At 34.8% G+C, this 24,217-nt stretch overlaps 1 protein-coding gene across 1 annotated transcript in view; it reads left to right on the top strand.

The window, feature by feature from the left end:
• The window catches only part of LOC138711843 (uncharacterized), a 75,656-nt gene extending 56,015 nt beyond the window's left edge, over window positions 1-19,641 (top strand). Inside the window, exons 4-6 of the mRNA XM_069843105.1 lie at window positions 8,535-8,641; window positions 15,678-15,773; window positions 19,443-19,641. Coding sequence (XP_069699206.1) covers window positions 8,535-8,641; window positions 15,678-15,773; window positions 19,443-19,588 — 349 coding nt within the window. The 3' untranslated portion in view covers window positions 19,589-19,641. The remainder of the gene's footprint in view (window positions 1-8,534; window positions 8,642-15,677; window positions 15,774-19,442) is intronic.
• The last annotated feature ends 4,576 nt before the right edge of the window (window positions 19,642-24,217 follow it).

Here is a 24,217-nt window from a genome sequence, read left to right as displayed (position 1 = left end):
CAAGATTTCCGTGTTCAGAAAACGAAATGATAAACTGACTAGTTATTTTGTAATGAAAAATTCTGTTTGTGCCTGCAAAAATGTGAACATGCTTATGAATGAATTAGATATTCAATATAATTCAGAAGAATGGAGACTGTTCATCGATTCGTCAAAACTAAGCTTAAAAGCACTTTTATTGCACAATGGCAATACAAAACCTTCCATCAGTGGCTCATTCGGTCACTATGAAAGAAACTTATGAAAACATGTCACTAATATTGAATGCAGTAAATTGTAATGAAGAGCGCTTGGCAATTTGTGGAGATTTGAAAGTAATAGCTTTGTTGCTTGGATTACAATGAGGGTTTACTAAGTTATGTTTTTTTATGTTTGTGGGACAGTCGAGCAACAGCACAACATTATGTGGTGAAGAACTGGCATATCACAGAAGGTTATATTCCTGGTGAGCACAATGTTAAATATCCTCCGCTAGTGTAACGTGAAAAAGTAATTCTTTCTCCACTGCATATAAAACTATGGCTAATGAAAAATTTTGTGTAATCTCTAAATAAGAGTGGAGAAGCCTTTCAACACTTAAAGACTCTGTTCCCTAAAATCAGTGATGCTAAATTAAAAGAAGGCATATTTGTCGGTCCACAAATTAGAAAACTTTTTAAGGACAGCATTTTTGACAAAAAACTTAATCCTAAGGAATTATCAGCATGGAAATATTTTACATCAAAGGGCTTTTAGGGAATCACAAGGCAGAAAATTATTGCCAATTAATATAGATGTTACTAAGAAACTACGAAAAATGGCCTGCAGTATGTCACTGAAGATCCACTTCTTACATTCACATTTGGACTTCTTTCCTGAGAACTTGGGGACTGTAAGTGATGATCAGGGAGAGCGATTTCACCAAGACATTGCTACAATGGAGCAACGATATCAAGGAATATGGGATCCAGCGATTATTGCTAGTTTTTAAAAAGGGAAGATTCCAGTTCTCATAAGAGAAAAAATGAAGTTATATTTTATCTTTCTCTATTTTATTGCACGAAGAGTGGTTTTTATAAGTCTTAATAGCTGATCAGTTATTGATGTATCAGTTTTATCATATCCAAGCTGCCCTTGGAAATTTTCACACAAAAAATGAGAATAAAATAATTTTTAATAGGTAAAAAATCCTGATTTTTCAATGTATGAAGTAAGTATCTATAACACAAAAACGTGACGTTTTACGAACTTTTCATTGTCATTTTCGTGTTCAGCGCATGCAAATTAGTTAAGATCAGCCTATTTTATTAATGTTATGGGAATAAAAGTTCAAATTTGATGAGTAGTGTAATTAGTCCGACTTTTCCACGCAAGAACGAAGTGGAGATAAACAAACATTTGATAATAATTGTATGCAAATTGTAGCCTATTATGTGCCACCGGCGTAGCTCAGTCGGATAAGGAGCTTGTCTGTCGATCCGGAATTCCGCTCGGGCAAGGGATTCGATTCCTGCTTGAGCTGATTACCTAGTTGAAATTTTTCCGAGGTTTTTCTTAACCGTAAGGCAAATGTCACGTAATCTACTACAAATCTTCGGCCTAATCTCGTCAAATACCACCTCGCTATCACCAATCCTTCGACGTTAAAATGACCTAGTACTCGATACAATCTCATTAAATAGCCAACTAGAAAGAATTCTATTACGCTGTCGTCTTAATGCAGTTCCCCTGTGCATTGTCCACCACGCTACAGCACAGTCTGATCTCTGTTAATACAGTGGCAAGTGTTCTCTTCATTGTTTACGTTTACATTCAGTATAATATTAACAAGGTTTACATGCACATACAGGAGATATCTTAGTAGCGTTACAAAGAGCGAGACAAGTCTCGGCGGTACATGCGAACTGGCATATATTAAGGCTGTTACGCAAGTTCTAGTTGCGTGAAATGCAACAGTACGGGCTAACGGAATCCCGCCTACTTTAAACAATGCATTGTGGTAACCCATATCTGCATTCTAAACTTACGACTAATCTCGGTTCATGATTTTAACTTATTTCACTTCTGTCTAAATCAGGCGTCTCAGAGTGAACGTACAGAAGCTGTTATAGAGAGAAAGTTTAGATAGCTAGACAGCTGAACAGATAAACTCCATATCCGAAGATAGCCGATCGTTGATTCAAGTCACAAGCGTGAGCGAGCTAAGTTGCAACTATCGTGGGAAAAATGCTACAGGGCTACACTTTTTGACCTGTACGTAATATTCGTGGCACAGTACAAACTTGTTTTCGGAGGAATTTCTTAAATGGTTTACAATAAATCAATAATGATGATAATAATAATAATAATAAGAAGAAGAAGAAGAAGAAGAAGAAAAGCTGTAATAAGTTTTTCTAATAATAATATGTCAATGATTAAAAAGAAGAAACATGAAGCATGAAGAATCATACATGTTACAAAATTATTTAAACACATTACTTCATTTCTGTTAAATGGGTTAGGTAGCTATATTTTCTTTTAAATTTATATATGTAATAAAACAAAATAAAAATAAATGGTAATTAAATTACTGTACAATATGTTTCCTAATGTTTTCAATAATAGCTACTGAAGGGATGAGTGACGTAACGCCACAATTGGTACCCACTTCTGCAAGCCTGCATTAATAAGAACGTACCTATCTGAACAGATTCCATGTCTCAAAACACAATAAATCAGTAACAATTTACTCTTTTTCACTGACATAATAAGCCTCTATGTATACAACTGAACATGTCCTTCTTCTTCTGATAATACAGTAAAAGCTATTTCTCACAAAGTTCTGCAAATATTAAATAACACGAATTCACATTAACCTATGATTAACTGAACAAGTCAAAATTTGATTTTTGTCCTCGTAGATTGGGAAAATTGCACACTGCGCGTCGTGCCAGTGTTTCGACTGTGAGCCAATCACAGGTATGACAGCCACGCATAGTCGGAGAGAGAACAGTTTCCTTGTGGAGGCGGCAAAGCAAAACCATAGATTCCCGATATAACAAGGTTATAGGGGACATTATTTACCTTCTCCCCTCTTTATATCTTGACCGTGTTAGAGCATAACGGAATATAATAATTTAATAAAGGTATTTTCGGGGGGTATATTTCTTAGTGTTACATGCATATTCGCAACGTTTCGGACCGAGTTGTATAGGGATTGAACTGTAGGTATACTACAAATTATAACAGGGAAAACATAAATCATTCTCCCTATTTTTCTGTTTCACACACAAACACGTGTATATATCAATAACACTGTGTAACAATGCTAACAGAAACTTTTTTATCTGAAGTTTACCTTCCTGAAGATATCATATGAATTGTAAATTCTAATTATTTTACTTAATCTCTCGTCTTCAAGTTTACACATTATACCAGGATCACTTTTCTTTTTTCTCCATTGTTGTGCAGTATGTTGTTAACATTTTTTCAAGTGGTGGTCTGAACACCTGCAGAGTTCTAACAGTATAGGCTGTTACAAAACAAACATTGCAGTGCTTCCGTTCCTCAAATGTGTTATAGAAATTATTATACATTCAGATATTTTAAATAAATATTGCAGTCCAGAAACATGATCTGAAGACATTAATTCGTCAATTTAAACACAGAAACTTAATCATAAACAAAAGCAAAAAAAAAAAAAAAAAAAAGTATTTTGAATTCAATATTTTCTAAAGGTAATAGAAAAAAAGGATTTCAAACAAGTATGGAGGGCAGTAGGGGAGAAGTGGGTACAGTAAGACAGGGAGAACAGTGAGACATTTTTTATTAGATGATAAATTTTGATATTGAGATGGTTGTAACAGTGGAGTTGTATGTCGCATGAGTAAAGTAACAGTATTTTCTAGTTATAAAAGTGAGTGATGAAAAAATAGTATGTAATATTTCATTCCAGAAGTAAAATTTTGGCTTGTGTTTAATGAAGGTTATATTGGATATACAAATGAGATATAAATATGAATGTTTTGTTACCTAAAACTATGGTATTTGAGATTATGTTTGGCAAAGTTTCGTCTTTCTTGTTTTAATTTTGAAGTGTTGGCGTCATTTTTAAATGAACTATGCGTAAAGGCAACAGTGAGACATGCCATTGAAGGGTACACTGAGACGTCTCACTGTCCCCATGTACCAATGATTTGCAAAAACAAACTGTAATTATATTACATTTACCAGTAACTAACATAAAAATGAACCAATTTATGAACTGTAGCTTAAAATAATGGATACATTACATTTTAATGGTTTCAGAAATAAAAAGTTATTCACAAAATTTAAGAAAATGTTAAAAAATAATAAAGAATTACATTAAATTCTTATAATTATAAGCTTTGTTGTCACCAAAAATTCATTTCTTTTTTCGTAAAAGTTTGAAATATCATGGAAAATTCACTTTTCCAAATGTTCCAGATGTTTCAATGGTTTCGAAGTCATACATCTAAATGATTCTAAATAAGCCTACAGAACATGTCAAGATAAAGAGACAGCAAGTTTTTTTTTCTTTTGAAATAAATATAATCATTCCAATGTCCGTTATTAGACACCGTGGTGTCTCACTGTACCCTCCTGAATGGGACCAGTGAGACATTTGCATTTTTTTTGACAAACACGCATTGTATATTATGTCCTTTATCTATTAACATTTTTGTTTATGTATTATTATACTCCATGTTTTAATGTCTATTTCTATTGCACTTGATTTTAAAAATACTTGAATTATCACTTGCATACATATGTCTTAATATTTTGTGTGTCACTGTACCCACTACTCCCCTACACCCCATAACTGATAAAAAGACTTCTTATAATGCTAACAAAATGGCCTCTGTCACATTAATGCATCAAAATTTTCAGTGCATTAGAAATAAGCTGTATCAATTAGAAATAATCATAAACCATGATTTAAAGAAGTTAGATATCTTATGCTGTACAGAGCACTGGCTAAACACAAAGGAAATAACATACTGTCATATTCCAGATTTCAACCTTTCAAGTTACTTCTGTCGGGACACTTACAAAAATGGAGGAACAGCTATTTTTGTGAGACAACATTTATCACATATAGAAAAAAAGAATACGTATTATCTAAACCAAGACAAAGTATTCGAACATGCTGTGACTGAAATTAGCGGTCAGGATTATAATTTAACTGTAGTGTGTGTCTATAGGTCCCCAGATGGCTGTATAAAAACCTTTTTAGAAAAGTTTGAACTTCTTTTAAATCACCTAAAAAGCAAAAAGAAACAATTAATTTTGTGCGGTGACTTCAACATAGATTTTTTAAATAGTGATGCTACCATAACAGAATTCAGATCGCTAATTCGATCATATAATCTGATAGAAACAATAGACACTCCAACTAGAATAGCCTCTAATTCTAAAACATGCCTAGACCAAATAATTATTGACCATGATTCTTATCCATTCTCAGTAGGAAATATTGATATGGGTATCGCAGACCACAATGCTATATTCTTAAATATTTATGCATTTGAAAACCCTAAACCAAATAGCATTAAGCCAATTATGTATAAAAGATCTTTTAATGATGAAAACGTTGAATATTTTAAACGTTTGCTAAGCAAAGAAAATTGGATTGAAGTAACCAACTTAACAGATGTGGATGCGAAAACAAACGAATTTATAAACTCAATAACTCATTATTTTGATGTTGCTTTTCCACTAAAAAAATGTACACTTACAAATAAGCAGTTCAACAATTCAAAAAATTGGATAACGAAGGGGATTGTAACTTCTTGTAGGAGGAAAAAGGAGTTATATAAATTGTGCCAAATTACAAATAGCCTAGATCTTAAATTACATTATAAACGATATACCAGCATATTAAAGAAAGTTATACATGCAGCTAAACTGAAATTCAATGGAGAATTCATTATGAAAGCACAGAACAGAGGTAAAGCTATATGGGAAGTTGTAAAGAAAGAAACTTGTAAAAATACCAAAGTCTCAAATCAAGACTTTTCAATAATACATAATGGTCAAACAATTCAAAATTCCTTCGAAATAGCTGAAATTTTTAATAAATTTTTTGCAAATGTAGCAGACAATCCTAATAACCAGGTAACAGGTAGTCAGGAAACAACCTTACATGGAACAGGAAATGTAAACACCATATTTCTATCTCCCGTGACTGCAGATGAAATTCTCGATATAATAAAAAAACTAAAAAATAATCTTTCCTGTGGACCTGATGACATTCCGGATGGTATTGTAAAGAAATGTGCCGTACTACTAGTAGCTCCACTAGTAAACATCTGCAATTCATCTTTAATTAGTGGTAAATTTCCCGAACAATTCAAACTCGCAAAAGTATGTCCTATATTTAAGAAGGGAGATAAACAAAATATTAACAACTATAGGCCGATATCTCTATTATCTACATTCTCCAAAATCCTTGAAAAAGTTATGTATAATAGATTAGTTCGGTTTTTAGATTGCAATGGTGCACTATCTAATGCTCAATTTGGATTTCAAAAAGGCAAAGGAATTAATAACGCCATATTCACTTTCACGGAATTTATTCTAAATTCAAAAGACAACAAGAATCAAACAGTTGGGCTATTCCTGGACCTGAGCAAAGCATTTGACACAGTTGACCACATGATACTGATCCAGAAACTACAATGGTTTGGCATAAGGGGGTTAGCTAAAAGTTGGTTTGTTTCTTACCTAAGTGCAAGGCAACAATTTGTTGAAATAGGCTCAATGAAATCATATCCCACTATCATGAAAAGCGGGGTGCCCCAGGGTTCCATACTTGGCCCAATTCTATTTCTCCTGTATATAAACGACCTTCCCTCAAGGATAACACAAGCTAAAACCGTTCTCTTTGCAGATGACACCAATATTGTTTTCAATGCTCTTGATAAAAATAATTTACAGGAGAAAATAAATGAAACCTCAAGACAACTAGAACAGTGGTTAGCTAGCAATAGACTAAAACTGAATGTCAGTAAAACCGTTTGTATGTATTTCAGTCAGAAACAACTACATGACTCCATTGAAATACTACTTAATAATACTGGAATAAAGGACGTCGATTGTACAAAATTTTTAGGGATATGGATTGATTCCAACCTCACGTGGGAAAGTCATATTCAATTCTTAACTGATAAACTAAGTCGTTTGTGTTATGCTTTCCGTGTCCTAACCAATATAACTCCCAAGGAACTACTTAGAGCAGTTTACTTTGGCTATGTTCACTCTGTATTATCATATGGGATAATTATCTGGGGGTCATCATCAAAACTTGCACAAGTGTTTAGACTGCAAAAGAGAATATTGAAAATTATAAAGAAAGTACCTATTCGCTCGGATAGTAAAAAAATATTCAAAGAGTTTGATATTTTGCCCCTACCTTGTATTTACATTCTTGAAACAGTCTGTTTCATCCACCAAAATTATGATAGTTTTAAAATAAACTCTGATTATCACAACTACAGCACAAGAACATGCAATAATTTACATTTTAATCATCATAGGTTATCCAAAAGTCTCAATAGCTTATCACATACAGGGATAAGACTTTACAACAAACTCCCTGTTGAAACTAAAGCCCTTAGCTATGCTAGATTTAAAAAGTCAGTGAAACATATTTTACTTTTCCACATGCCTTTTACTGTCAATGAGTATCTTAGTTTAGCACTCCAAATTTAGCTTACAGTAGTTAGTATCTCCTTTTGTGTTTACTGCTCTTCTTTTCTATCTGATTCATGTCTGGGGTGAGACTGCCCAAGAGGATAAGGAAACCAAGAACCTTGTACAAGTAATGGTCTGAAGAAAACTGTGGAGAATTGACTTCATTACTGAATGTATTGATTGTATATTATTTGTATATTATTGTAGATATCTTGTATGTCGGAAAAACATGTATGTAACCGCATATTTATTATGTATTCACTCTGACGATGCCATGAAATCATTGTATTTCCTAAGGCTAATAAATATCTATCTATCTATCTATCTATAACTCCGCCTACGCAGCCACGTGGTTGTGTTTACGTCAGGATTATATTAACAGCGCGAAGATTAGTCTATTCATGAAAATCTGGAAATCTATATTTTTAACCTTCACCATACTTTTTTAGATATGGAATTAAAACGAGAAAAGAAGTTCGAATATAGACACTACATTTGTTTCATTTGTTATTTTACGACGCTTTTTTAACTGCTATGGTTATGAACTGAAGCTGATAATGCCGCGAAATGTGTCTAGGGTCCAACGTCGAAAGTTATACTCTTATTCGGTTGAGGAAAAACCCCGGAATAAACCTCAATCAGGTAACTTGTCCCAACCCGGATCTGAATTCGGACCCGTTCGTAGAGATTAGATCCTGAAACCTTACATATAGGCCCACTTATCTGTGCTGTAACCTACTGACTAAAGTACTAGTTCTTACCGTTGGAGGAAACAACTTTTGAGTTTTCCTTGATTTTGTATTACTGCAAGTATATCTCACAAAATGACTGGGTACATCAATTGTTTTATGTTTGTTCAGGAATAGCTTCGGCGAAAAAGAGCGTCAGACAGTGTATGGGGGAATCAGATATGCTGACTACAGGAATGGTAAACTGATTATGGATTACAGGCCTGATTTCAATACAAGTAAGAGTGCCAAATTATTACGAACCAAAGTGCAAAGGTCACCTTTATTCAACTTCCTCATTTCTCCATTTGGAATCATGTATTATTATTATTATTATTATTATTATTATTATTATTATTATTATTATTACTATTATTATTATTATCCTGACATAACTATCATCTAAACAATATATTAATTAACAGAAGAGATTGTACAAAGTGAGCCAAAAGAACGGGCGATATTCAGATTCGTGTCTTTTGGGCTGCTGTCGGGTATTTTAGCTGTTACATGTAACTATCTATTTTTCGTTCGATAGCATTCCTTTATAATGGATGGTTGGACGGTTGAACAACGTGCTTTTGTTATTAAAGCATATTACAAAAATAATGATAGTTTCATTGCTGCACAACGGTTATTTCGAAGTCATTACAACATCTATCGCAATGATCCGATACCATCAACCCATGCAATAAAAATCTGTATTCAGAACTTTGCAGTAACTGATTCTGCGTTAAAGGTAAGCAAAGATCTGTACGTACCCCGGTAAACATCAACGCCGTAAGAGTTGCTATGATCCGTAGTCCCAAACGTTCTGCCTGTTGTCATGCAATTATTTCTCTTCGCTTATCAAACGAATAATTCTTCACAAGAACTTATAGATGTATCCATACAGAATTCAAGTAGTGCAGACATTAAAATATGCTGATAAAGTAAACCGCATGACTTTTTGACAACAATTCTCGGATCTAAATGTTAACGAAGACGTTGTCCACAATATGCTGATGAGTGATGTAGCTTATTCTCATCTCTCTGCATACGTGAATAAACAAAACTTTCGATACCTTTCTTTTACCAAAAGTGTCACTGGTCACCAACTAACCTTTATGAAATGCATGAGGAACCATTACACAGTATCAAAGTCACATTTTGGTGTGCAATATTTAGTTCTTTTGGAATCATTGGTCTTTATTTCTTTGAGGACGATAATGGCACATGTGTTACTGTAATATCACAGCGATATGTCCGAATGATTAAACAATTTTTGTCTCCACAAATTGCCAATAACCCTCTCATCAATAGAGACACGTGGTTTGCACAGAATGGTGCGACCAGTCACATGGCTAGACTTAGACTTGAAGAATTTGTGCAAGGAAATGAGTCCCACCTGTGGGATGTAGTGTTCAGAAAATAATTTGATGAGGTACAGGTAAATGCTATTGTGTATACTTTAAACGTAAAGTGAAAGTTTCGTTTCAAAGTAATCAGTGTAATAGTTATTAAAGTTTTAAAATAGCCCGTTTTATTGGCTCACCTAGTATAAGATACCTTGGCGTATTAATCGGCAATAAATTATATTTTCGCAACCACACTGAATAGGCTAAACCATGCAATAAGAATGTTAGAATAATATGTCGATTACTTATTCTTTTTCTACACCTGATTCTGTTTTAATGCTATACTATACATTAGTGAGATCGAAATTCGAATATGCATCTGTAGTTTGGAACTCTATTACAACTAGGCTACTGTTTCAGTTCAATTGGAAAATATTGAAAGGAAATCTATATAATTACGTTCGTACAGATTCCTGCCTAATAAATAACTTCCGGTATAGCTATTAGCTAAAATGTGAGTACTTGAAATGTCGCAGCTTGTATGCTAGACGTCAAGAACTCGATTACTTATTCTTATGTAAAGGAACTTTAAGGTGACATTAACTGTGAAAGGGCATGAGACCTCGTAAACTTTTCTATTTTAGAAATTCTAAATATTTCTCTCCAGTCTCCAGATGCATTAAAAATGCTAACTTGCATGGATGTGATTTCGATCCATTCAATGTATAGAAGTATTAGATCATGGCAATGTCATTTCCTTTCATATTATTTGTAAACTCTTTCTACACAAAATTGTAATATTGTCTCTAATATTTAACTACTTACTATAAATTGAACTATATTATTTGTTTAAATTAACCACTGCAAAACATGTTCTTATACTTTTTTCCTGCCAAGTAACAAGAGAGACGGTGCACACACCAACGAGATATAAACTGCTGTCTCTAGCTGCTGTGAGGAGGGTAGGCATACAAATAAGATCCCCCAACCCCTTAACTTGTGCAGTGTTCTCCCCACTCCCTCAACATTTACAGTGTTACAACAGACAAACCACACATTACACAAACGAATGCTTTTGGGAGCTTTACAGAGATGTAAAAATGGGCCTGTATACAAATTTTGGAAACGAAATTCCTGTTCGAGCAGAAACCCTTCCCTTGTAAGAACGTTATACGAGGCGCATCCAAAAAGTAAGTTTCCCGATTTTTCCCCCTTGAAAGTAAACGTAATTAGCCGTGCCAATTGCGCATGCGTAACAAATCTATGACGTATCAATCATATGCCAGCCGAACAGGTCCCGCCTGGTGCCAGTAGCGTGCAGTAGTGGTCCGAAATGGAAGCTCTTATTCCTTCTCCCGCCGCCTGCGAGGTTCGCTCGGTGACAAAGTTCTTTAATGTACAAAGCATTGCGTCAATTGAAATTCATCGGCAGCTCTGTCAGGTCTATGGGCCGAACATCATGAGTAAGCAGATGGTGCGTCGCTGGTGTAGGCAGTTTTCTGAAGGTCGTCAAAGTGTCCATGATGAAGAGCGCAGTGGGCGACCGTACCTCATCAATGATGATCGTGTTGAGCTTATGCGACAGTGCATCAAGGAGAACCGTCGCTTCACGATTACGGAGCTGAGCAGCCATTTTCGGCAGATATCGCGATCCTTGTTGCATGAGATTGTCACTAAGCACCTGCTGTTCAAAAAAGTGTGTGCCAGGTGGTTGCCGAAAAACCTGACACCCGAACACAAAATGCAACGTTTCGGAGCAGCACTGACATTTCTGCAACGGTATCACGATCACGGCGACGAGTTCCTCGACAGGATCGTCACGGGCGATAAGACTTGGATTTCGCACTTCACCCCGGAAACCAAGCAGCAGTCAATTCATTGGCGGCATAGTCGATCTCCGGTCAGGATGAAATTCAAACAGACGCTGTCGGTACGGAAAGTCATGTGCACGGTGTTCTGGGACAGGAAGGGCATTCTGCTCAATGACTTCCTTCCAAGAGGTGAAACAGTGAACGCTGATCGTTAATGTGAAACACTACGAAAATTGCGACGTGCCATTCAAAACAAGAGGCGTCGAATGCTTACTGCAGGTGTTGTGCTCCTCCATGACAATGCTCGTCCACATACTGCTCGGCGCACAGCAGCTGTTTTGACGGAATTTGGCTGGGAGTTGTTTGATCATCCACCCTACAGTCCTGATCTTGCTCCCAGCGATTTTCACGTTTTCTTACACCTCAAGAAATTCCTGTCCTCCGGTGAGCGTTTTGGCAACGACGAAGAGCTAAAGACGTCTCTCACACGCTGGTTCCATTCACAGGCGGCAGTATTCTACGACAGAGGGATACAAAAGTTGATACCACGATACAAGTGTCTCAATTCTGATGGTGGCTATGTTGAAAAATAGCTGAAACATTGCTGTACCTGTTGCCAATAAATGTTTTCCTGAAAGTGTGTGTTCTTTTAAAAAAAATAGGGAAACTTACTTTCTGGATGCGCCTCGTACTTATCTCACAACTGCATTAATTGGATAGACTCCTATCTTCGTGATCGTCAACAATGTGTCTCAGTACAAAATCGGTTTTCCTCTTGGCGATACACGAAAGTAGGAGTATCTGGAGGTTTCTTTCTTGGACCACTGATTTTCTCCATTTATATTAATGATGTGACTACAAACTTACGCTACTGCAAGTATCACATTTAAGCAGGTGACTTACAACCGACCAGACGAAATTGATGCAACTAATGGCAAACTTAATCATGACTTGAATCAAGTTTCTTCATGGTCGAATAGGTTCGAACTTCGGTTAAATGCTAGTAAGCCACAAGTTGTAAAAATTGGACATAAGAGACTACTGAACATAATGAACGACAGACTTGTCTCAATCATTACTGTTAATAATGCCACTATTCCATACCATTCTGTCGTCAGGAACCTCGGTATTTACTTAGACGAAAATTTTAATTGGGAATGCCAAATAAAGGAAGAGAGTATGCTATATCATGCATTCCCTTGACCCATTCAGAAACTTCCTGCCTCCAAAATTAAGACAGACTTTAGTGAAAACACTCGTATTACCACTGTTTGATTATTATGACGTAATATTTATAGATTTCATAACTCAACTTTCGAATAAGCTGCACCGTGTACACAATATGTGTGTCAGATTAATCACAAATGCTTGAAAATTTAAGCATATTACACCCTCGTTCAAATATTCATCCCGGCTGCGACTCAATAACAGTAGAAAACTTCATTCGCTGTCTTTTGTGTTTCGAGTTCTCCACAGTTCTACTCCAAATTATCTGGGTTCCCGGTTTAACTACTTATCCTCCAATCACAATCTAAACACCAGGTCACAGGAGAGTCAAATCCTAGCAATTCCTGCCCATAGAACATTCCACTATTCATCCTTCTCTACTATCTCAGTCCTCCGTGAATGGAATTCTTTACCTCAGAATATTAGGGGCTGCCAGATAATAACTACTTTCAAGAAAAGGCTCAACAATTTCTTACGGACGTAGTCAAATTGAAGTTATAATTATAATAATGATCGAGTTTATTAATGTAATTATATTTAGGTATGATTATTATTATTATTATTATTATCATTATTATTATTACACAATCATTTTATTGGTGTGTTGGGAAGATAAAACGAATTTTTATTGTACTCGTATATTAATTATGTATTGTATTGTATTATATTAATTATGTTTTGTTTATAGCAATGTAGTAATTTGTAAAATACTGGTTGAATGGTAGGTATTATTATTATTATTATTATTATTATTATTATTATTATTATTATTATTATTATTATTATTATTATTTGCCTTTATCTTAATCATCGTTATGAGCAAATTAAATACAATTAATTCTTCGTGAATTTACTTTAGCTCAGATAGATCTAAATCGATAAATAATTGTGAAGGTTATGAAATAATACAGAATTCAATGTAGAGTGTAAGGCTCAGAGTTACAGTGTTTTCAACTCGTCTCCCGGACGACGTTCATGAATAATATTCCGCTTAAGGCCACGAGAGACACGCGGTTAATTAGCATACAGGTCAATTGATCTCTAGTTTGTAATCCGATAAATTGATCAAACTTATTTAAAGCACAAATGTGTGTTTATGAATTTTTACAGTAGCTTAGGACGGTGGTGCTTTGATATACCACCCTACAGATCACACTATCACTAGAAAAATTATATATAAACTTAGAAACAATTCCAGGGACAGAAACTGCTAGCATTACAACAAACAGAACTTTTGAGTGTGAATAACAATCTCAGAAAAAGGTGTGACGGATACCACTTTGAACGTCTTTAACAGAAGTAGTGTTCAATACCGGTATGAAAGTATAATTGAAGATCTCCCCGAAAAAAGAATGTAATGTCAAATTATTGGAGTATGTGATTTTGGTAGAAAAAATAATTTTGAAGCATTTGTTTATGACAATAAATTATTGCACTAACAAATATAGGTCTAATTAATTTTAAAATAATGTTTTATTCAACTACACTCGCAACTGCCGAGATTATATCAGCGTTACCCGTGTGCCGGAATTTTGTCATCGACGTGGGACGGGATCGAACCCGCTACCTCATCGGCAACAGAAGACTAGCAATCTACTGACTGCACCACCGAGGCCGACATGTCTAATGAAATATGTTCCTTAAATTATTTCCCTTTGTACTGAAACATGAATTATAGTTTTGTTGGTTACATTCTTATTTGGGGAGCTCTTCTATTATGTGTATCCTATTATTAATTAGAGTTATAAGAATAAAAATATGCCGGAGTTTACGAATCGATCCAACATGTTTAATGCTCTATATCGCCTCTCCCGAAATTTTATGCTCAGATTATATCGTGTCATTCCTGAATGAAAATGGAGATGAAAATGTTGGCGACAAAATTTTGTGCAAGAAATTTTTAACTGCACAATTCGGCAACACTGGAAAACATAGAATATCTTAGTAATCCACTCTAATGTTATGTTTACCGTGTTTATCGCTGTAGCTAAAAACAATTAAATTACAAAAAATTGATAAACAATAATTTATTATGATTTTTTGAAGAAGCTTAATGAAACAGAGAAATAGTTTGTTCATTATAGGAAGAGAATTAAAAAAAAGAAAAAGAATATATAAAAGATATAAGCAGAGTGAAGGTTTGAACCATGAACATTTTGTTCCAAACCAAGGTATGGATAGCTTCAGTTAGATCGCAGGAGTAACATCTATTTGCACAATACACTGTCTCTAGTTTGTGCACATAAACGGACAGACTGGAAGTAAAAATCAAATTTTGGATTTTTTTTAATTTTACATTTGGTATTTTTGATTTGTCGCCTGTCGATATGAGAAAGGATTCAATCGAATTCGATGTGTTTAACAGTAGGTTTCTTAAATGTTTAACAAGTTTGTCCCCCGACTCTTACAGCAAATTTCATAAAATTTTCTTGAAAATTTTATAGTTTATTAGTCTTGTACACACCAATGACTCCAATGCCAGCTTTGTTTTCAAGTTAGTAATATCATATTTACGATTTTTTTAATTTAAAATTTATTTAGATTTAGGTATGTCACAATTCAAAATTAGATATGTATTTATAATGAATCTTGGCATGTAAAAAAATACCTGGAACTATTTACGTGACTTTCCAACATATCCAAAGCATATCATATCAGCCAAAATTTTCTTTCGAAATTGGGGGGCAATGTAGTCCTGTGTATGGGAATTTTCGAAAATTCTGTATAATAAGACTGAAATGTCTTGGATTAATTGCAAGGAGGTAGTATTTCCAGAAAATCACTTAAATAATTTAAAAAGTATTTGTTACATATCTTTGTTGAATTCCTATCTAATTGCAACTAATATAGATGTAAGTAGTGTACTACTTGGTAATTTGCCTATTTCTCCTTCATTTCAGAAATCTTTACAGTCTTGAGTGGCAACTATACTGTAATAGCAACGGATAATTTGTCCTATTTAATACTGGGAGCTTGCCTTGAAAGCTTCGAAAAACGTGAGTAAATAAAACACAATTCCAAAAATGTGTGCAAATAAACATTTGAGGGAGAACATGAGCTAAAAGATTCTCTGATGTACTATGAACGCAGAAAGTTCAGGAAGAATAGTATAATTTCAAACTTTCAATTCATTCATACATAGTTTCATTCATAGTTTTCTGCCAAGGGCAGGGATTTAATCGCAAACCCTGCATTCTCCAATATTTCCTATTTTCTGCCTTCCTCTCTGTCTCCTCATATGATACAATGTATATTAATTTCGTTTATCATCTGATATTTTCTGCCCCGAATTCTTCTCCCGTTCACCATTCCTTCCCGTGCATCCTTCAGTAGGCAGTTTCTTCTCAGTGACCCAACCAATTCTTTTTCCTCTTCCTGATCAGTTTCAGCATCATTCTTTCTTCCCCCATTTCTTCCCAACAGAGCTTCATTTCTTACTCTGTCCGTTCACTTCACACGTTCCATTCTTCTCCATATACACATTCAAAGTGCTTCTAGTCGCTTATCTTCAATTCGTCGTGATGACCGCTTTCTTCCCCCATACAATGCTACACTCAACACAAAGCACTTCACTAGTCTCTTTCTTATTTATTTTTCCAGAGGTCAGCAGAAGACGTTTCTTTTTCTATTAAAAACTTCCTTTGCCATAGCTACTTTCCTTTTGACTTCTTGGCAGCAGCTCATGTTGCTGCTTACAGTACACCCCAAGTATTTGAAGCTGTCCACCTGCTCTACTGCCTCATTTAGAATTAGCAAGTTTACCCTCTTTATTTTTCCTCTATAAGCATGGTCTTGGTCTTGTTTCCATTTATCTTCATCCCATACTGCCCACAGCTGTCATTTAGCTCCAGTGGCATAGCCTATCTCTTAGTATCATCTCCTCTTCTGCTAACAACGCCATAACATCAGCAAATCTTATACAATTTATTCTTCCTCGTACTATCACCTCTCCCATGTTCTGAAAACAGTTTTTCATTCAATCCACCAGGTAGATATTGAACAGAACAGGTGATAAAGGGCAACCTTGTCGTACTCCTCTTACTATTTCACTTCCTTCTGACATTTCTTCTCATATCCTGACTTTGACTCGTTATTTCATATAAAGGTTACTGAACAGACTCCTCTCTTTCTAATCCACACTTATTTTCTTCAGGTCCCTCATAAGTTTAACTTTCAATTAGGAAATACTATTTAATTTGAGTTCATTGCTATAATATTAATGATTACTGGCTCCTTGGAAGGAATTTTATGAAATTTCGTAACTTCATTGAATTTTCAAGAAAAACGTTAACCTACAACATTCCAAGGACGAGGTAGTAGTATCTTTTTTTCCTACATAGCTCCAAGTGTCGCTTAACGATACCTGAAAAGATAAGGTTCGCATAGTTGCGACTAAAAAGAGTTTCCTGCCTATTTGAGTTTGTTAGTGTTAAAACTCGCCATTGATGTTTAGTGAAAGTGCTTGGAATATGTCGTATTAACTGTTTGAGACAGATTTTTTTAAAATTTGCACACATCACGCTGCATATAAAGAGCCTCTTTACACACTTTCATCTCATTTGGTCCAACATTATATGAAATAATATTTCTATAAATTTAAATTATTTAACAATTTTGAAGTACAGTAGAACTTGGTTATAGCGACCTCGTTTTGTGCGACACCTCGCCTATAACGTCAAATATTCTGTGGTCCCAACTAATTCCCCATAAGACATATGCTTTCCTACCTTACTTAATACGACAAACGCATATGCGTCTATCTCGCATGTAACGTCATTTTCAACGTCAGTTTGGAATAAGATTTTCTAAGAACCAAAGTATTTTGTTGAAATCTGACCCTGACAAATTCTTTACAGTCTCCTTCTGTCATAGACCTCTGGAATGCAGGCGGATTCCCCAGCTCATTGTAACCTGCCCGAATTCATGCGGTATTAGATCAGTTTAGATAGGAAGTTTTCACTAAGTGCATGCATTTTAACGCAGTATGGCCACTAAAAGAAAGAGTGACGCTTTAGAAGTCATTAGAATTATGAACATGTTCTATGAAGCTAGGGAAGGGAGCAGTGAAACTGCAACTGAAATTATGAACATAGAATGTAATTTAGCCCTAGAATGTGTGTATTGGGAAAGTAGAAAACAACAGAGTAAAATGATTGATTACTTCACTTCTAAGTAAAGTAGTTTGGTGAGTACTGAACATACTGTTTTAATACAGAATACTGTATTTATAATTGTAGGTCTACGTGTATTTTATTATGTTCTTTGTAGGCTTAAAAGTCAATATATAAATCTAAAATAAGTCTAATTAAGTTTGTTATTTTTCATTTTCCACCAAACTAGATTGATAATGTGAATCTCGGTTACTACGACACTCGTTTATAAGAACATAATTTTTAAGGTCCCTTGGATGTCGTTAAAACCAAGTTCTACTGTATATGAAAATTGGAACTCTATCCTCAGAAAAATTCAAATATCTTGGAACAACACTAACAAATATAAATGACACTCGGTAGGAAATTAAACGCGGAATAAATATGTGAAATGCGTGTTATTATTCGCTTTAGAAGATTTTGTCATCTAGTCTGCTTTGAAAAAAACCTGAAGATTAGAATTTATCATATAGTTATATTACTGGTTGTTCTATATGATTGTGAAACTTGGACTCTCAATTTGAGAAACAGAGGCTAAGTGTGTTCGAGAATAAGATTCTTAGGAATATATTTGAGGCTAAGAGGACTGCAGTTACAGGAAAAAGGAGAAAGTTACACAACGCAGAACTGCACGCATTGTATTCTTCACCTGACATAATTAGGAACATTAAATCCAGACGTTTGAGATAGACAGGGTATGTAGCACGTATGGGTGAATTCAGAAATGCATACAGAGTGTGAGTCGGAAGACTGGAGGAAAAGATACATTTGGGGAGACCAAGACGTAGATGGAAGGATAACGAAATGGATTTGATGGTAGAGAATGGATTAATCTTGCTCAGGATAGTGACCAATGGCGGGCTTATGTGAGGGAGGCAATGAACCTCTGGGTCCTCTAAAAGCCATTTGTAAGTTGTAATAATACTATTTTGAATAAAACACTAACCATATTTGTCGTACAATAATAAAATTTGCTCCAACCTACTTTTAAAAATCTCTGAAATATAATTCGCTATTTCTTTTTTCATTTTATCCCGAATACTAAATTTAGTAGTGAACTAAAGATAGAATAGCTTACAAAATAATCAGATCGCTCATATGACAAATATAGTTGATACGTACTCTTGTCTGATGTTCAAGATGAAAAAAATATATATATTTTTTTTTTTATTCAAATGTTATAATTTTGTGTAATATAAGTGTGTCACTAACTTTGTCAAATGTTTTCGAAAAGTGCATCTAATTATATCTATTATGTTCACTTTGTACAATTTTAAATTTTGCGAAATTTTCTCCCCAAAATTCGATGTATAATACTACACGAATTGATCCATCTGGCTATCTATTTTGTGGTAATTTCCGTATGTTATATTGCAATATAAGCATTTAGTGTATTCAATTGTTCTATAATTTTGTTATTCATATAGGCCTAATTAAGTCTTATTGGCTACTTCTTCCTTCAATAAATCGGTAATGTTGCTGTTTATTTATTTCATACTCTTGTTCACTTTTCAGCTTTTATTCGAGTTCTGATTGATAGTGAATGGTTAGATGATGGCACTGAAAAAAATTTAAGAAAAGAACTGAAGAGTTTGGGACTCGACGAAAGTAAATTCATGCGCATCAACCGCACGATTTGTCCATATGAAAGTCTTGGTTAAATAAGCAGTTTTATAACACGCCTTGTGAAATAAAACAATGTGTATAACTGGAATATCGTTTTAACTTAAGTTTCGTTGTTCAATCCTATCCAAATTAAAGCGTCCTTGAATAGCTCCGACCGCTATCCTGTTTATCCCTCTCTGCTTGCAAAATCTGAAGGTAGTACTAATGACAGGCTACAGTCACTAATCGCGATTGTCGACATAATCGCGATCAATGTTGTAGTTCGTCCACGTCCTGTTCGCGATCAGGAGATTAATCCAGATTGTCTAGTGTAACTGAGTAATAGTGCTGAGGCACTGCCCAGTGGACGAATGTTAGATTTTAGTAAGCTAATCTTTGGTTGAATGGACTTGATATTTTGACGTCTTCTCTTATTTAGGAAGTCGTGATAGCTGTCGGTGTGAAATTTTGTTACCCCTTCCACTGTATTACAGAGCATATGGCTGAAAAAAAAGAAGTGAATGATCAGAAAAAGATACTTTGATTATCATTAGAAGTGTGGGAGAAATTTAATGAAAATATGAAAAAACTAAAATTTAAATCTATGAACAAATGGCGAACGAATTATTTATATGTGGAGGGCAATAGAAGGCTGTTGAAAGATGTTCCAATTCAATTAATTTTCGATTAACTGATTCCATTTGTAGATGTTTAATTTGAGCCTCTATTGCGATTATAATTTATTGTTGAGTTTAGAGTTCATTTTAAAAACATATTTTATTACAAAATAATATAATAGTAATGACATGTCTGAATATTATCATCCATGGTAATGGTATGAACTATATAGGTTATAAACTATCTTTAAAAAATAATGTAACTAGTAATGGTACGTACAAATTATAAGTAAGGATGGAAGTTCGGACACCGAACATATGAAGTTAACTAGTCGCGTTTATACCGTTGCTGACGAGATTATACAGGGACATCATTTTATTTTCACTTCAATTTTTATTGTACCTGAGTTTTTGAATGTACTTCACTCCCACTCCTCCTACTAATGAAGTTAAACCGTCCTCCACACAGATCCAAGACCGCATATACAGTCATAGTAGCCATACGGTCATAGTAAACAGTACGGTCCAAACATATGTTCGCGTTTTCCAGTGACGAAAGGGCTTTCAATATTGAATCATTTTCGCAAAGTAACTGTCTTCCATTTGCCTACGTCGCATCCCGGTTTCCTCCACCTGCTTTTATTCGCCACTCTGTAAAGGCTAGTGGCTGTGCTGTCTTAGCTCTTTTCTGAGAACATCAATTTTTGTCAGGAATTGGACGTCTACGTAATATTACACCCATACAACTGTTCAAAATAACTTAAATAAAAGGGCCTCGTTAAGTAATTAAATGTCACGTAATTTCCTCCCCTTTCTACGACCCTGCGACATAATCACTTGAACGGACAGTAGATAGCATGCCTGAGTAATTTTATCTTTTCGGATCGGGCAGAAGTAAAGATTGATTTTACAGTACGTAAGGTACTCTTTTATAGAGTAGGAACAGAATTATTTCAACATGAGTTACTGGTACGAAGGACGAAACTGGTAATTGGAATTCGGCACAATAGTCTATAGTGCGATAATATGCACATTATAACTGAAGCGTGTGTCGAAATAAACTGCCACCATTTTCAAAAAATGTGTTTAAATATCCATATTATGATTATTTTTCAATTTAACTTCATTCTCTATATTGTACGCTAATGTGCTGTAGACAGTATAATATACATTGCATAATGAATACGTGCACATAGACAGCTCAGTTCGGGAGTAAAAATACTTACTGTTAACTAGCCATACCCGTGCGCTCCGCTGCACCTGTTAGAAATAAATATAAAGTAATTACATAATTAAAATAGGACGGTTGATCCAGGGAACAACTTTTACAACAGCGCAAGATAATCTGCTTCGCTCATTACCCAATTTTTTTTGCACTGCATTTATTGCATATATATTTTATGCATTTTAACACGATTAAATTGAGCATAGTTAAAATTTGAATTATAAAATAATGGATTACTAAGCTAACGTACTATTACTGCATACTAAATCAATACACTCTTGTTGTTCGTTAATTCTCTGAGATTAAAATGAGTGTACATAAATATTATTTTAAGAAATACAGAAAACGAATGTACAAAATAGCCTATCAAATTTTCTGTGCATAAGAAGCTATTTTAATCTTACCTGTCCTCGATTTACTCAGACGTTACTGTAATAACATTATAGCATTATGTCCATCTAGAGAAACTACACTTTCCAATGGTGAAATAATAATTAATTATACAAATCGGTTAATTTAACTTCTGATATTACTTCTCTGTAGGCTATGTTTAATAGCTTTCGATTGTTGATGTCCAAGGCCCCTGTTTCGATTGTTGTTGTCCAAGGCCCCTTATAGACGAAGTCATTTGTTCTTAATTCATTGCACCGTCTTAGATGGCGTTATTTTAATTTTAAAACTCCTATCAAAATTTTGTAAAGAATAAAACTTATCGGAAATCATTTTTAAAGAAACTTTGGTTATGTAACATTTTTCACAAAAATCAATAATAAGCGAGATATTTCGATTTATTTAATTCATAACCCCCCCTTTTAAATAAAGTATTTTGAATGCCATATAGCCTAAAATCTAAGTTACAACGAACTTAATTTATATTCAAATTTTCATATAAATCGGTTCAGCCATTATCGCGTGAAAAGGTAACAAACATATAGACAGACATACAAACAAAATTTTCAAAAATGCGATTTTCGGTTTCAGGGTGGTTAATTATATATGTTAGGGCCAATTACTTTTGGAAAATCGAAAATTACCAGAAAAATTTCGGCTACAGATTTATTATTAGTATAGATACTGTACTGTATTTTGATTAAACAAAAACCTAATGGAAATTATCAAACTCAAAATCGTGATATTTCCTATTTTACGTAAATGGATGAACTACTTTTCTCCCCTCCTATTCCCAGTAAAGTAATTTGTTTGTATATTACGCCAGTATCATCGAACTCCAGTCGTGGAAGGGTGTAGCAAACGGTGTTTTCGGTTCTCAACAAGGTATAGCCGGGTTAATATGAGAAATGTTAGTAAAAATAAAATGATGTCCCTGTACAAGCTGGCGCATAGCGCTTGAAATGCGGGTCTAAAGTGGTTCCCGTGTAACGCCAATTAATTCCGCCGCTCGGAGCGCTGTTCGGTTCTAATTATTCGTAGCAGAACACTTAGATGACTTTCAGATTTGGGACATTTAAAGGACTGACCGTTGCTTATTAAATGCTTCGTACAATATTTTATGGTCAATAGACGTAATTTCAAAACTTCCACGTCTCAATTTTATTAAATTATAAGGTTATAATTCTTACATTAAAATATATTACATATTATAAACTAAGGCACTACCTTCCTGTTATTCAATTCATACAGCATATATTTTCGGAAATAGTAATTAAAGGAACTAAATACATTTTAGACGAACACTGAGTTACATTTAAGTCCGTCTTATAAGGTCCAGCGATTTTATTTCTAGTTCTCTTCATACTGCCTTGTAGAAAATTGTACGAACATCAATTGATTAACACTGTTCATTGTTCACATTATTGAATGCTATTGTAATTGCATTTGTACATAATTCTGTCACTCATAGTAACAGGCTCTAAAACACATGATTCACTTGTTATTTCAGCTTTTCTGTTAACGTTTGCACATTAAAACTGGAAGCGCGACTACCAGACTGCGAACGAAAAACATGTGGATGTCATAAAAGTAGCCTACCGCTATTTGGGGTGGAGTAAGGGTTGGTCCGGAACTAGCGACATCTTGAAACTGAGGGAGATAGAAGGTAGGATTCTTTTCCTGCCTACGACAGATTGGCATAGTGGAGTCCCACTGTGAGTTGCCCCAAACTAGGTTAAGAGAAAAATAAAATAGACTAGAGCATTAAAGCGGGAGCTGTGATAATGTGTCGCAGAAATATGAGGATCCGAGTGCGCGCAAGAAGCGGTATAAGTAACATCGATTTTATAGTCATTATATTTCGTAAACGAGGAAAAAGCGAAACGAAGGGCTATCACCACGTTTCTTAACGAACGAAAATTAGCTTAAATATGCATTTCATTAAATTCAAGCACCAGGACCTGGGACGGTCGTGAGTACACTCACATCACGATCCGAACGCAGGGCATTTTCATCAAGATGCTTCTAGTCTCTTCTCTTCACTTCGTCGTAACGTCCAGGTTTCTACCCTATACAATGCCACACTCCACACAAACAACTTCACTAATCTCTTCCTTAGCACTTTTTCCAGAGTTCCGTTGAGGATGCGCCTTTTCCTAGCAAAAGCTTCCTTGATCATTGCTCTCTTCCTTTTGACTTCCTGGCAGCAGCTCATGTTACTGCTTATAGTAACCTACACCTCAAGTATTTGAAATTGTTCACTTGTTACTACCTCATTTAGTATTCGCAAGTTTATTTTTCTTCCGATAACCATGATCTTCCTGGAAGTTAAGCAACACACCAAACAGAGCGGAGAAACTGCTTTTATCCTGAAATGTATGTTTATTCATTTGAAATGTAGATAGGAGAAGAATGGAGAGTGTGAAATGGACAGAAAGAATAAGAAATGAAGC

This window comes from Periplaneta americana, chromosome 13 (assembly GCF_040183065.1).
Source record: "Periplaneta americana isolate PAMFEO1 chromosome 13, P.americana_PAMFEO1_priV1, whole genome shotgun sequence".
NCBI lineage: Eukaryota > Metazoa > Arthropoda > Insecta > Blattodea > Blattidae > Periplaneta > Periplaneta americana.
Note: the sequence above shows the minus strand (reverse complement) of the source record. Positions and strands in the feature narration are given on the sequence as shown.